Genomic DNA, 16,190 nt, shown 5'->3' on the forward strand with positions numbered 1-16,190 from the left:
CACACCAGGTCCTTCTCAGCGAACCCACAAAGCAAATTCAGGACACTGAACGAATTTGGAGAGAATTTCTAGAGGACCAGAATTTGGACAGAACCGAAGCAGGACCCAGCGATTTTCCAGAAGAATCTGACAACTTAGTATTTATAGGATCATAAAGTGCTATTATGACTTTTACTATAACAGCTATACATAATAGACTTTATTAATGGCTGTTATCGTTCCAAGAATTAAATTTTTCTATAGTGGCAAGTAAAGGAAAACACAATGCTATCATTGATTATTTGCCTAGCACACAATATGGAGAACTAGCACAGGTTAGAGATGACTATCCAAATTAATTGATGGTTATTCCACATAGAATGTAAGAACCCCTGTCCTTTCTGCACTTATTTATTCAGTTTGTGTGGTTTGACATTTTGTCAAACACTTGGCATGTATTCTTCTTAGGACTGATTTCTGAGTTTTGATTGTATTCAATGTATATTTACAATGCCAAACATAGAAGAACATACAGAATTGATAAAACAGAGTACACATAACAAAACAACAATTTATCACTATCAACTTCACTTTATTATCATCATATCAGATCTGAGTACAATGTTTATCAGGTCTGTTACACTAATTTTCAGACATATAAAACATATAGAAATGTGTCAACAACATGCAAATGCATTACATAGACGGATCATCAACATACTCGAAGTTCAATGTGTCCTTTAGGTACAATTTGATGACATGAATGGCTTAATATAATGTCTGAAACTCCTTATATGTAGGTCTAATATTTTCTGCCCTTTGTCTGAAGATTATGACAGCTAAAAATAATCCCAAACTGCTCCAAAGATATGTGTCCAAGCCTAGGAAAAGGGCGCTGAAACCCTAGATGCAAGATGTGTCAATGAAGTGCCAAGTTGATCATCAAAATCTTGTGGACAGCAAACTAATGTGTAATGTCCCCAGTTTAGCAAAAATGGTTTTTGGGTGATTAGTCTATCATTCTGACCCTCGTAGGCTAATGAGTATGGATAGAGGGTCTTCTGAGGCTTGTATCGTCTCTAGAGTTCAGTGTGTTTCGATCTGGCTTTCGTTTGGTATCATTTGGACTTTATTTGCTATACTTACTATATATAGTAAGTTTGAGATGTTAGAGATGGACCCCTTCTATTTTTAGGAAAGGGGTATGGTCATATGCAGCTTCATCATGTCAGCTCCCAGTTCAAACGGCGTTCAAAAATGTTGAGTATTAATGGAGATATTAATGTTTATTTAGTTTAAATAAACATTAATGTTTTCAGCTTATATTATTAAGTTATAATATAATTTTATATTATAACTTAAGTAAGGGTCCAAGTACCATTAAAGGGGACCATTTAATTAATTAATTGTGGCTCTTTTACCAAAGTGAAATATTAAATGACAAAGTGAAACTAGTATATCATTAAATGTCATTTAATATCATTAATTGATTTAATGCCTTATTGGAGAAAATCGAACCTTCATGGGAAATATATATAAGGCTTTTCGAAAAAAGAGGAGGATTGATCATTGTTATTTTTGATGAGAAGACTTGTCTCTTGGCTTTGGAGAAGAAGCTGGGGTTTCTGCAGCTTGTCCAAAGTATCGGCATTGGAGAACGTGAAGACTTCATTGCATCAGCAATCTGAGGGTGTGAGATATTCATCTGAAGTTGCTCCTAGGGTTGGCTTCATCCAGAAGTTGACATTGTGCTGATTGGAGATTTATTTTCAGATTTATTGGCATGGCTGAGGGCATATGTATATGGCAAACTGAGAACATCATACAGAGGGTTTATTGGCTGCTACAGTGTCGTGAACAATGTGCGTGAGTGCGCATGAATAGTGCGCTACAGTGTCGTGAACAGTGTGCGTGACTATGCATGAACAGTGCGCTACAGTGTCATGAACAGTGCGCTACAGTAGTTCGAATTCTATATAAGGGAATTTAGAAAGGTGAACAGCTATATATATTTGACAAGGGCTTTGCATATGAGGAGAATCAAACCAATATATCAAGGCAGCCATTGAAATTCCAAGTTTTCTATCTATGGTCATTGTATTAGAAAATCATTATTTCATTGCATCATTTGCTATTATGATTATATCATGAAATACTTGGAGGTTGCATATGGTTAATGGAGATATAAGTTGCATATTCCACATTCATGGTGACATTCAACATTCATCAGCCACTTAGCTCTCATGCCAACTGTTTGCTTAAATGCCTAATGGCTGTAGGTATACTTTGGGATGCATGACAAGTGTTTGTCTTATTGTCAACTAGCTGTACTAGTTAATTTCAGTCATTACATGTGTGTGTAAAGGTCTAAAGCAGCTAGCATATCATTTCTATAACAACTTTGCATTGTTAGAAGCTTTCCATAACTTCAGTTGCAGCCTACAAACCCAAAGAAGACAAATAAAGAATTCACCACAGCGGCTTCAAACATTGTATGCCAAGTGTTTGACAATATTCCTTGGGGTTCAAATAAGCGAAACAGGGTCAAATTAGCGAAGGGATAGTACATAATGTGTCACTGTAGCAACATTGTTCATGCACCGTTCATGCACTGTTCATGGCACTGTTCATGCACTGTAGCACCCAACAATGTCCAATATGCAGCTCAACAAATCTAGCATCCAAACTCCTTCACAATATTCAAACCCTAGCAAAATGAATAGTACAAACAAAAAAGGTACCTTAGAACAGCAGTACCTTCATTTCCAGAAATGTGAAACAGAAGTGAGATACATAAATGATATCTCCGACTGACAATGGGTTTCCATCCACTACCTCCAAGCTCGAGGGTTTCCGTCCTCAAATCTGCTAAAAGCCAAAGCTCCCAAATTCTTCAAGAGAAAATAATAAACCAAGCATATCCATAAATGACCTCTTAATAACCTTTTATAACTTTCCTGGGAGAGCTCACACACTTTCCAACCAATGTGGGATAAAAGATATACTTTTTCCCTTTAACATTCATGTCTCCACATACTTTAATAAAGGGAACTTTTAATATTTCAATTACTTTCCCTTTTAACTTACGTTCTATTGTGACGTATTCACACCTCGCCCCATTGCAAATGGGGACCCCTGCTTTTTTGCCTTCTGGGGTGTGTTTTCTGGGTTTTTAGAGGTTTGTCTGTTAACCTTTGCATTTTGAGTGTCGCCAGGGGATCAATAGGATGGTAGGTTTTGCTTGAGCCAGGGTGTGTCCACAGGGCCCCAGAATTAGGGTTTCTTTGAGAGTCTTCCTTAGGGCCTGGTTTTGCTCTTGCTGCTAATTGTGTCTTGCTTTGTGAGTGGGTATCATTCTTGAAGGTCCGAGCTAGGTCAAGTTGGTGAGTGATGAAGTCTGGAATGTCATCCTGATCTTCAAATGCCCTGAAATTTGGCTAAGTCTGGAATGTCCTGATCCTGAAATTTGGCTAAGTCTGGAATGTCCTGATCCTGAAATTTGACTAAGTCTGGAAAACTGAAGAATCCTCCAAAAACTAGATTTTGCAATATAACTCCTGGAGGTCCGAAACCACTCTCAAACATCCTGAAAGTATATATGGAATATAACTTAAAGTATAAGTGACATTTCCACTTAAATGTTATATTCCATAAAATGATCCTGACGGAGAGTCCAAAATGTCAAATTTCGCTCCTGACCCTTCCAAAGGGTCCAAAGCGTCCAAAGCGAATTTCGCTCCTGACCCTTCCAAAGCGTCCAAAGCGAATTTCGCTCCTGACCCTTCCAAAGGGTCCAAGGCGAATTTCGCTCCTGACCCTTCCAAAGGGTTCAGAGCGAAATTCTCCATAGGACATTCTACTTTGACCAAAACCTAGAACTAACGCATTTCGAGGCTTGAATGAAGGTAAAAGCGCTTGTTTGAATGAAGAAATGTGAAAATGAAGTCAGGATCTTGGCCAAGACTAGGGATTTCGCTCCTGACCCTTCCAAAGGGTCCAGAGCGAAAATCCTTATAACTCTTGTTTTCTTCCTTATTTTGGCTAGGCGTTGGCTTGATGGGAGATGAATGGGTATGTTTTTGCCTTGAGATGGAGTTTGATTGCTTTTGAAAAACAAGATTTTGGCCTAAAGGAGAATTTCGCTCCTGACCCTTCCAAAGGGTCCATAGCGAAATTCATCATAAACTTCATTTGCTACCTTGTTTGACCTTGAAACCTTCTTCCTCAGGTGGAAAATGATCTAACTTTGCTTCTCGAAGTGGTTTGAAGTTTGAAAAGTGAAGGATTCTAGCCAAGAAGGTGAATTTCGCTCCTGACCCTCCCAAAGGGTCCAGAGCGAAATTCCTTGTAAACCTATTCTTTTGACCCTGTTTTGGCTTAAGACCTTATCCCTTGGGTCAAGGATGATGTTTAGTTACCTCTTGAGGTGATTTTGAGTTGGAAAAATGAAGAATCAAGCCCAAATCATGATTTTCGCTCCTGACCCTTCCAAAGGGTCCAGAGCGAAAATCCTCCTAGACCTCATTTCCTTCCCTGTTTGACCAAATTGTGATGTCCAAGGCATGTTGAAGGAGAGAATTGACATGATGGAATCCTTGAGAGTGTTTGAAAAAATTAAAAATGAAGGATTTTAGCCAGGAAAGGAAATTTTGCTCCTGACCCTTCCAAAGGGTCCAGAGCGAAATTCCTTATAAGCCTACTTTTTGACCTTTCTTGGACATGAAACCTTGTTCCTAGGGCAATGAAGGATGAGATTCTACCTTGCAATGAAGTTTCAAGTTGAAAAAATGATGATTTTTGGTCAAGAATGAGAAAATCGCTCCTGACCCTTCCAAAGGGTCCAGAGCGAATTTTCTCAAAACCTATCTTTTCCCTCAAATTTATGCCAAGTCTAGTGTGGGTCAAGATTAGAGGTGTCTTTAGGCATGTCCTTGAATGGTCAATAATTATCAAGTTTGAAAGAATTGAGCCAAATGATGAAAATCAATCCTGACCCTTCCAAAGGGTCCAAGGTGAAAATTCTTCAAACACCTATTTTCCCTTGCAAAATCAAGTGAAACTTGGGTTGAACGTGAGAGGAGAAGTGTTTTCTAGCCTTTTGAGGTGAATGCAACTTGAAATGATGGAGGAATAAGCCTAAATGATGAAAATCGCTCCTGACCCTTCCAAAGGGTTCAGAGCGAATTTTCTCTAAATCACCTTTATTCCCAATTTTGTGCCAAGCCAAGTGCTGACTAAGGCGAGTTTCAATGGGAGAGGTCCTCAGGAACGACTTTGACTTAGCAATGATTATCAAACTTGAAGGAATTGAGCCAAAAAGTGATTTTCGCTCCTAACCCTTCCAAAGGGTCCAGAGCGAAAATCTTAAAACCACCTATTTTCCTTGCAAGTCTAGTCAAACGTTAGGTTTTCATGGCTTGGATGGGTGCGAGGAGACATGTTCTTGCCTTTTGAAGTTAATTGGTGTTGAAAAATGATGGAAATTAGCCCAAACCAAGGATTTCGCTCCTAACCCTTCAAAGGGTCCAGAGCGAAAATCCTAGGATCACCTACTTTCTTTGCAAGACAAGTTAATATTTTGATTTTTATGGTCTAGACAGGAGTGAGCCAATGTGTCCTTAGCCTTGGAGGTGAATTGAAGTTGAAAGGATGGAGGAACATGCTCAAAACTTGAAAATCGCTCCTGACCCTTCCAAAGGGTCCAGAGCGAAAAACACTAAAACCATCCTTTTCTCCAAATTTTGTGCTAAGTCAAACCTAGACTAGGGTGAGAGAAGCTATTTGGAATGCCTTGGAAAGATGTTTGACCATCAAAAGTGTGAATTTTGAGCTAAAATTGGAATTTCGCTCCTAACCCTTCCAAAGGGTCTAGAGCGAAATTCTGGATAGGTCCTGTCCCTGGCTAGGTTTTTGAGCGAGTTTGACTTTTTAGGCCTTGTGAAGATCAAACCAATGTTGCCAAGTTGGGAAGTGGATTCAGTATGGGGAGTCCAGATGAAGTGAAGTGAAGAAAGTGAAATTTAGTGTGAATAGGCAAGCAAAAGGTGAATTTCGCTCCTAACCCTTTCAAAGGGTCCAGAGCGAAATTCATCAAAGTCACTATTTCCTCTTTGTGTCAAGACAAGATGTTGATTCCTAAGGCATGAAAAGGCTGGAGAGAGGTTTATTTAAGCCTTGCAAGATGAATTGGAGTGAAAAATGGGGTAATTGAGGCCTAATCAAGAAAATCGCTCCTGACCCTTCTAGAGGGTCCAGGGCGAAATCCTGTTAAACTGCTATTTTTCACCTTGTTGGGGCCAGGCGAGGAGCTAATTGTGAGGTAACGTTGAAAGGAGGTCTAAATGAGCCAGGAATGCAAAATTCGCTCCTAACCCGTCTAGAGGGTCCAGGGCGAAATTCTTATAGGGCCTGTCATTGGAAAGAGTCTTGAACTAACTTCATGTTAATATCTTTTTGTTGATAATTTAAGTTGAAAATGCTATGTTGAAATGAATTTATCATGTGTCCTTAATCATCTTTTGGTTTGTTTTGGCAGATGAAAGAAGACCAGGCCAAGACAAGGACGACCTTCTCCAACCCAGCATCAACAAGGACGACCTTCTCTAGCCCAGCCTCATCAAGGACGACCTCTTCCAGTCCAACATTTGAAGGAAAGACAAGGTGGCATCCCAATCATCACTCCTCCAGTCAGGTTGGTCCACTTCAGCATGTCCAGATTCAATGTACCTGACTCATCAAAGATGGCACTAACTTCGATGTACCTACCCCGACTATCCATTGGTCGAATATTCCAGAGAAGACATGTGTCCAAATAATGCAATTATTTCATTGGTCAAAATTAAGTTTGTTGTAACAAACCCTAATTAGGGTTTCATTGTAAAATCTTGGCCATTGATCTCAAATTGATCTAAGCCATTGAATTGTCTTGAGGGCGCTATATAAGCCCTGGCTCCTCATTTGTAAAGGCTAATAGTTAGTCAGTAGTTAGAAGGTGAATAGTTAGCTAATAGTGAATAGTCAGTTGATAGAATAGCAATTAGAGTAGAATAGAAAGAGAAGGCAAGGATTGTTGCCAAGATGTTGTTGTAGAAGACTTGTACACTTCATTGAAGAAATGGTGAAATCTATGGGTCGATTCAACAATTTGCATGGTCTTTATACTTCTCAGATTTGATTTCATGTTATTAGATGAGTGGAAGAAATGTGTTTGATTGATGGTGAAATTCGTATATCCATACTACTAGCAGTTTGTTGATTGCAAACTTGCCTTGTGTAGTCAACTGGAATCATTCAGCTTAAGCTTAACTTCAATTGTCACTTCTTCATTGATATGCATCAGCCTGATGGTGTCTATGCCTGTAGCGATGATCTGAACATCATAAAGCTTTCCTCCGAAGATCGCACTAACCTTGTGGAGATGGTCCTGGGATGTCAAGACAAGACTTAGTTAGAATTTCATCAAAGGTCATTCATTGTTCCTACATTCTTAGTGTCAGAATTAGATCCTTCCCTCGCCCTCATCCTTTTTTCCCTTTTTTCAAAAAATCTAGGCCAGTGAAATCTTGTGATTCCAGCAAAGCAGACGTTCAGGTCATCGAGTGTAAGTCCCCTCGTGATTCCAGCAAAATCACATCATACCACAAAGAGCTTATCCACGAGTAGAGATCCTACATAACAAGAACCTTGAAGCTTCTCTGATTGATCCTTCTAGGATATCTTCAGCATTCGGGAGCTTTATTCAAGAGAGGATAAGGTACCTTTAGGTATTTTATTCTGTGTTTGGTCGTGTACAAAATACATATCAACACGTTCCCACATCAATAAAGTTAAATATTTTAATTTAACTTTATAACTTAACTTTATTGATAATTTAATTAAAAATAGCAAATGATTATTAAAATCTCAACTCAATATCATCAATAACCATTGAAAGGATATTATTCATGAACCACTGATGATCCTAACCTGGCCCAACTAAATTACTATGAATAGTAAGTATCCCAAAAACACATCAAAACACCTCAGAATTGCCTGCAACTGAAACTAATTAGGCCAAATATCCTCAAGATCCCTTAAATGTCCCGGTTAGCCTACGAAACCATTTAGAAATAGGCTAACGACAACCTTATACAACATGTGCTAGAAAGGGGACATTACATAGAAGTATTGTTGAAAAGGTATAAGGAGATTTGAGAATATTTAATCAGCTAGAAAATATAGCAAAAATGACAAGAAACCTTGTCGATCTAATAACAAATATTTGATTACAAATGTGGAGAAGTATAAAACTAGTCACAACAATAAGACTCAAAAATCAAAATATATGTTGATGATGTATTAGTTTGCTTGCAAATATAAGTCACAACAATAAGCTCAAATGCAATGACAAATAGAATTGCCAACAATGGACAAGAGGGTTTTCATTGTGAAATCCACAAGGGAAACTATGAAGTTTTTTTTCCTCCAGATCACACACACCAAGAGTTCTCATCTTTGAATGCTCAAGTTTTAAAATCAAATTCAATACAATGAAAAATGGACGATTTGCTTTGAGCATTTGCCTTTCCTTTATAAGTACCCCTTTGGGCCCTCAATTTGATTTTCGTTTTCCCTCTAAATTTTAAATAAGCACTTTTAAAATGAAGTCTTACATAGGCCTTGAAATGTCTCATTTAGATAGCTGCTCTAACAATAATATCTAAGTTGCCGTTTTGGAAAGATGATTGGACCCACCTTAAAATACTATTATTAAATTATTTCCCTTATTTTGTTCCTTGGCCTACTAGAAATAAAATAGGCTACCATCCTTTAATTAAGCCCTTCATTTCTTAGAAGTGGAAATAACAAAAGTGGTAACAATAATTATGATATTGCAATACTGTTGGTGAGGATGAAAACAATAATGCAGAGGACAAGGGCAGTGGTTGTGGATTTCATTCACTTTATCAAATGGAACAGGCTTACCTTTAGAAGAATAATGAAGTTTGTGGTTGTACACATTGCTTTGCATCTCATGGATCACAAGTCAATCAAGTACAAGGGAAGTATAACAGCATGGTGAGATGCAAAAACTAAGGAACTGATTCAGATTGGAAGGGATCAAGCTACACATACAAGGATGATTGAGGTCAAGCTGTAAGAGCAAGACAGATCTAGAAATTTCACTAACAAGGATATGCCACAGCATTTACATCAGGCAATGAGTTAAACTTAGATTGGCAATGGTATTCTTTGTGTTACATGTACTTTGTATCTTGAATCTTGAGCATAATGAATAATTGATAACATAAATATAATTAAATACTATAGATTCTTCTTCTTGATCATATGATCAATTGATTGTCAAATTGTTGAAGATTGTAAAAATTCAGCTTCGTTTACTTATGTTGTTTATGTACAAGATAAATTGCAGCTTCTTTTACTGCTTCTTGTCACTTTTATTTTATTTTTTCAAATTATGTTCTGTATGTTTTTTTACTTAAAATTCCCCCACCATTCCCAAAATCCAAAAGGTTCTTGCTGTGCCCAGAAACATATCCCCAAAACTTGAACACTAAAGAACAATAAGAATATTTACAAGACGTGGACTAAAATAGCACTTAATTAAGAGTTATAATTATATTACAATATCACCCAAAAGGAGGATTTGGCTTCTACCAACTGATACCACATCGATGTGGCTTCCATGCACTTACCTTTCTAATAGCCTTTCTAGGAGAAACTTCACAAGCACACTACTTAATTGCTTCTAAGATATACACTATCCAATAGCTAGCATGTGAACTAAACATATGCTCAACTCTCTCTAGATCTCAAAGAGTAGAAGAGAAGTACCTTTTGAGAGGCCTTAAAAACTTGACCAAGATTAAATAAGATAATTTCATACCCTTGACATGGCACAAACTTACAAAAAAGGACACTTCCTCTACATATTATCACATAGGATTTCCATCTAATATCCCTTATCACCTCATCATATCTAATGATTGATACAAAAGAACGATTTTTTTTTACCATTATCACTTTCCTCACATATACTTTTGGAATTCCTTGATAATAAGAAATTGAATGACTTCAAACATGTGACTAACCTATTCCTGACATTGACACCTCAACATTTATCATAGCATATATTTACTTATTACTTATGTGTACAATATTTCATAATATTCCTTCAAATTACTCTGACCATTACAATTGAAAATTCATTAGTTACTTTATGACATTCTCCAGTGTGTGCCTATAAGAACCCTGCTGGTTCTAACTCTCCTGAAATACCATTGCTGATTTGTTTTTGGATTTTTTAAGGGTTTTGAACAATTTGAAAAAAAAATAACAAGTGCACCAAGAAAGAATTGCTCATAAAACTGAATGCATACCAAATATAAGGCAATTGAATCTATATTATGAATTAGATAATTGCTGCAAATGAAACTAATACATGAAACATACCCGTAGGTCTTCACCTTATTTTAAATAAAGAATTATGAAGTTTGTCAACCAGAGCTGGGAAACTAACCAAAATGGGTGTACAAGTCCAGGAAATTATTTCTTCAAGCCAGAAAAGTAATGGAATAATTTGTATGTGCTAGGCGTTGGAAATTGTGCAACCAAAATGCAAGAAGGAAGGCGTTTCAGCCCTCCAGGACAAAACGTCCCTTTTCTGGACCCCATGCGCCAAGCCTTAATTGTACGGCCAGCAACTGGAAATTGTACGGGTGCTTATTGAAATGAAGTATGCTGCTAAAAGGGGCATCTAACCTGATTTGCCCTTTACTTATTGAAAAATCTGCAGTATCTGGATAAAAGAATCTCTGTTGAAGCACAATAAGACTCCTGAATGAAGCCTTCCCAATTGCAATAATTCAATTGATCTTCCACAACCTCACAATAACAAATCCACAAAGAGCTTCCGTTCTCCAATGGCCAAACCTCTCAAACCCTTGTCAAAGAATTCCACAGAGCAAAATAACAAGCAATGTCAAATAATCAATAATAGAGGTCGAATTGCTTACTTTGCCTTTATAAACCCAAAAAGGCATAATTCTCCAAAAAGTGTGATTTCCTGTTGAAGGGAGTTAAATACATTTAAAATGTATTTAATATACTTTATGCAGCATTTGGATTAATTCCCCACTTGGGCATACCCTTTTGATATTCACTTACTATTATTTAAGTGGCCCACTTTTTAATAAAGTTAATAATATAACTTTATAATAACTCCAAATGGCACGTTTCCCAAGAAAGTATGCCCAAAGTCATTTAAATGTATTTAATTTACTCTCCATAGTTTAATTTGCTTTTTGGGAGTCCAAATTCACTTAAGTGATTTAATAAAAATCATTTTATCATATTTAAGTGGCTTCTAATTTTAATAAAGTCACTTTATGACTTTATAATATCCATATAAGTTAATTTAATAACTTAACCACTAAAATATTAATATCTCCCTCAATATTCAGTCTTTTGATGTGTCGTCTGAAGCTGGAGTCAACACTAAATAACCCCCATGTGTCCAGGTGCCCTGACTAAAGATATCACTACTGCCAGATTGACTTACCATAAATAATAAGTCCCTCAACTAAGTCCACACACTAACTGCAAAGGCCCTAGAACTGAACCCAGTGGAACTGCCACTAAGACTCTCTATCCAAACATGTTAGCCTACAAGAGTCCAAATAATAGGTTAACCCATCAGCAACTAATACTAACTAGAGTGGGCATTGGTGGGCATCATTAACTTCTAGAGCACACTAACAACCTACACGCTACAAAAAATATAGTTTTTGACAACAAAAATCACATTGACAATGGCTTTAAATATAAAACTGAGATGAAGGCTGGAATAACCTGATATATTACTATGATGATGAGACTTCAACATTTATCATGACAAATATTTACTTTTGACTTGTATATACAGTATTTTCACAATATTCCAATGAATTGTGAATTACACTGACTGTTACAATTGAATATATAATGTTTGCATTGTGACATCCCCTAGTGTGCACTTTTATTTTTTTGTTGAGCATCATTAAATTTTAGCAGACACTACACCTAATTACACTTCACAACATATTACCGTCACACTAGATACTAAGAAAAATATAATTTTTGATGAAAAAATTGTTGTTGAAAGTGGCTTTAAATACAAAACTGAAATAAAGAATGAAACAATAATTTCAACAAACACCATAAGAAAATAACCTTACATGCACAAAAGTTCAAAATATGTATGCAGCATAAGAGGCAGTTGGGTGCATTTCGTATATAGTTAAGTATCAAGTAAACTAAGTACATTCTGCTGCTAGACATAATATAATTAAGTTAGTTTAGCCTGAAAAGGTACCCTCAAAGGTCCCACCTTTAATGATAATATCAGTTCATATTTGTGGGATCACTACTGCTAGACATAGTATAATTAAGTTAGTTTAGTCTGAAAAGGTACCCTCAAAGGTTCCACCTTTAATGATAGTATCAGTTCATATTTGCGGGATTTGATTCCAGTTTATCGAATCATCTATCTATTGCTGTCAATTACACAATTACATTAATAGCTCTTTGATAATTGCTGTATATCTTAGTGTAAATCTGCTGCTGCTTCCCTATACTGATTTTAAAAAACACACTAGGCTGAATATTTGTCATCTTATCTTATTAAGTTCCATCTCTTCTAAAGATTTTGAACTTGGCATTAGCATTGACTTGGTGAAATATGCTCCTAAATTAGAGCTTCCATTCAAGCAATTTCTTCTTATCATGCACACACAGAAAATGAAAAAAATTGGAGAAGTTCTAATAGAACAACAGATACTGACAAATTAAATTTGCACCAACAAAATTCAATCAGTGAAGATACCACAGATAGTGCTAGGAATGCACACAAAAAATAAATTCTCTCTTCGGTAAAAATCTCGCATTCAATTGATCGTAGAGTGTTGGATGAAAACTCACAGGTATTATGTCCAGTATCGTACGCACATAAGCTACAAGCTCCGATGAGTAATATTCAGAGACAGAAAACAAATCTGCACTGAAGATGAACAGGAAAATGACTATTAACTTTTGCAACCTACAAACATGTGCATCTTAGTTCCTCCCATCAGAGAAACCAAAGAATTATCAAGAGCAAGTTTTGTCTGAATTGAAACATGGCAAGTAATGTCAAATAAACTACTAAACAACAAAAAAGCAGCATACAATATAACAAAACTGCAGTGAAAAAACTCCTTTTTAACTTGTATTTTCTACTTTTAAACATCTACAACATTCGATTATAAAGAAAAATTATTTCCAGTTCTAATTCAGTATTCCAAAAAGTGACTGGAGAGCTACCTTTCTTTAATATAAGAACACTTGATTCAGAGAGGACTCTTACTGTTAGAACGGGACACACACAAAAAAATGTATCCAATATGATTAAAAAATATTATAGAGAGAAAGTATTCCTGCCTTCTCATTCTCCATAGTCAACCATCTAAACTTTTAACTTGCGCAAGTCTAATATATAACAAGTTTCTATGGAATCCTTAATCCACTAAAAATTAATGTGACCAATAACCACATTATCTTTGTGCACTTGAGTTCACAATTATAAAAGTAATATTGTAGTATTTAGTTTATAATGGTCAATTAAGTCTTTAAAATAGACTTTAGGAATATTCTTTATTCTTTTAGTTAAGTTATATTCTTTTCTTTCTTAGTTGTCGATCTTATCCTTTATAGATAGATCTTTTCTATATTTTATTTAAGGAGACATCCTTTATTAATATCGAATATCTTGGTAATCATTCTATGTCTTGTATTTTTTGTAATATGTTATTAAAGCCCAGGTCACACAACTCAGCATCAGTGAACGAGTGACATCTACGAAATATTACAATGACAATTCACGCACATGAAATAGAACAATAAAAAGGACATAATATGGTACAGTATGGCATGCAGAATCAATTTCGATTTTTTTAAATCGCGGCCAAGTTTCCATTAAAATCGTGGAATATTTTCTTTCTGAAAATTTGCGACCAAGTTTCTGTCAAATTTGTACACCCTTTTCCTCTTAAAATCACAGATTTTATCAGCAGAAATCATGATGATTTTTGATGAAAAATTGTGGGAAATTTTTGTGATGAATCACAGTTTATTTTTTACTACTAAAATCATGATAGATTTCCACAAATTGCATCGTTCTTATAATTGCAGCAGCTAGAGTTATCTACAGTTTTTATAACGATTTTTCAGTAAAAACCATGGGTTTTTTGGTGCTCTTAGACCTATTTGACATGTTTTTGGTGCGCGAAGGGAATTGTTCTAACATTTTTGACAATTTGGATCTAAGGCGCCATCCAGAGTTTCCTAATCAGCTAAATTTTTATAAAAAGTTTGACTAGTTTGAGACCTGTGGATAGGGCATGGCATTTGATTTTTTTGAAAGATGGAATTTTGAGCATTTTTTCAGGTTCAACGCCTAGGATTTCTATGTACATCCTGAATTTTCCAAACATTTGTTGCAAATTTTTTGATGATTTTTTGATAAATCGCAGGTGTTGTTTGTTGCCTAGGATTTTCAAAAGAATCTCCTAAAATTTTGTGGTCTTCTTTCAAGGCAGAAACTATTCTTTATTTTTGTAATTTTGGATTGCAGGAGGGATGGCATAATTACCCAACGTCATGTTGGAAGGCAGCCAATGCTACACTAGCAAGAATTACAACACCTGGAAACAACACATGCTCATGAACTTAAATTATAGATGCCTCAATAAGATTGTCCTTGGTACTGACACTTGACCAATGGTTGCGAATGAAGACCAAGACAAGTCTGATGAGCATTATTGAGAAACTATCACGTTGAGAGATGCTTCCAAAGGTTCAAACAGGCAAAACCTATATAGCAATTTGGAAGCACCTACGAGATCTGCATGAAACATAAGATAAAAGCAAGGCCTTCTTCTTGGAGAATATGCTATTCTCAATCACGATGGATGAGAAGATGTCTTTACGGGATCATTTGATAAAGATCAAAGGCATTCCTAATCAACCGCAACCCAAAGGTCGTAAGATAGAAGAAGATATGGTGGTTATAACATTGAAAATTTTAGCACAAGCATATGAATATTTCATTGAGACACTCAACATCACATCTACTAATGTTGACCTGAAGTACGAAGATTTGTGCAATAGGCTCTTGCAGTAGGGCAGATGGAAGAAGCGGTTTGGTAGCAGTCATGCTTCACATAGTTTGGAACAGGTCGTTGTAGCCAAAGACAAGGGCAAATGTAAGTGGCCTCAGAAGAAAGGTCAAGGCAATATTGAAGATACTTCGAAGAATCTGGAAATATCACGTCACTATTGTGGTAAACTTGGTCCTATGAAGAAGCACTGCAAGATTGGCTAAAAATAAATCCAACCAAGAAGAGCCTCCACAAAAGGCTCATATCACAAAGCATTCTAAGTAGGCATTATCACAAATGTTGGCTGGAAATGTATTTTGGCATGGGACTTGGACAGCTAGCAAAGAGAACCATATTGAATATATTTCTTGGGCAATTATTTTAAAGTAATGGAGCGAATTCTGAGTTGATTATCTTGAAAGGAAAACGTCATCAAATGTTTGCTGGAAATTTTTTTTGGCATGGGACTTGGACAGCTAGCTTATTATCAAGAGTCGCACATAAATATTTATGCATATGCCGTGAAACCATCTATCTTGGTCGATGGCAAATATTAATGGCACAGCATGATGTTTTGAAGATTATTTCTCATTACTTGCGGACATTATGAATGGCTGAATTCAATATTTGATTTATATTGGTGGCATGAATGATTATAGTTCAAATAAAAGAGTTGTTATATCTCTTTAGAAGAATAGCCGAAGGTATTGAAAGCTACATTTTCATACAGTCGAAGGCACTGAAAAGTATGGCATGGATTTCCCTCTTCAGCTACGTGTGAGCTCCTGAGTGAGTTTGTGGCCTTAAAGGAGGTCGTTTCGATGCATTCTGCCCTTACATTGTTTGTCCTATGGGGAAGGATAGCATATGAAGATTGAATGAGGTCATTTGTTGGAGGTGTGAGGTGTTCTTAAAGCAACATGGGAACCCTGCTACTGCAAACAAGGCATTGGAAATAGCATAAGCCTTTATTTGAGAAGCGGGGACTATTCTTTGGCCAAGCTTCAAATATCAGATCTGCAATCTTGGGAGTCTCAC

General features: G+C 36.3%; 1 protein-coding gene across 3 annotated transcripts in view; it reads right to left on the bottom strand.

The window, feature by feature from the left end:
- LOC131072079 (uncharacterized) overlaps window positions 1-16,190 on the bottom strand; it is a 358,141-nt gene that overhangs the window by 232,462 nt on the left and 109,489 nt on the right. For all 3 annotated transcript variants that reach the window (XM_058008113.2, XM_058008112.2, XM_058008114.2), the window contains exon 11: window positions 12,937-13,015. In XM_058008113.2, coding sequence (XP_057864096.2) covers window positions 12,937-13,015 — 79 coding nt within the window. The remainder of the gene's footprint in view (window positions 1-12,936; window positions 13,016-16,190) is intronic.

The sequence above is a fragment of the Cryptomeria japonica genome, chromosome 3 (genome assembly GCF_030272615.1).
Source record: "Cryptomeria japonica chromosome 3, Sugi_1.0, whole genome shotgun sequence".
Classification (NCBI taxonomy): Eukaryota; Viridiplantae; Streptophyta; class Pinopsida; order Cupressales; family Cupressaceae; genus Cryptomeria; species Cryptomeria japonica.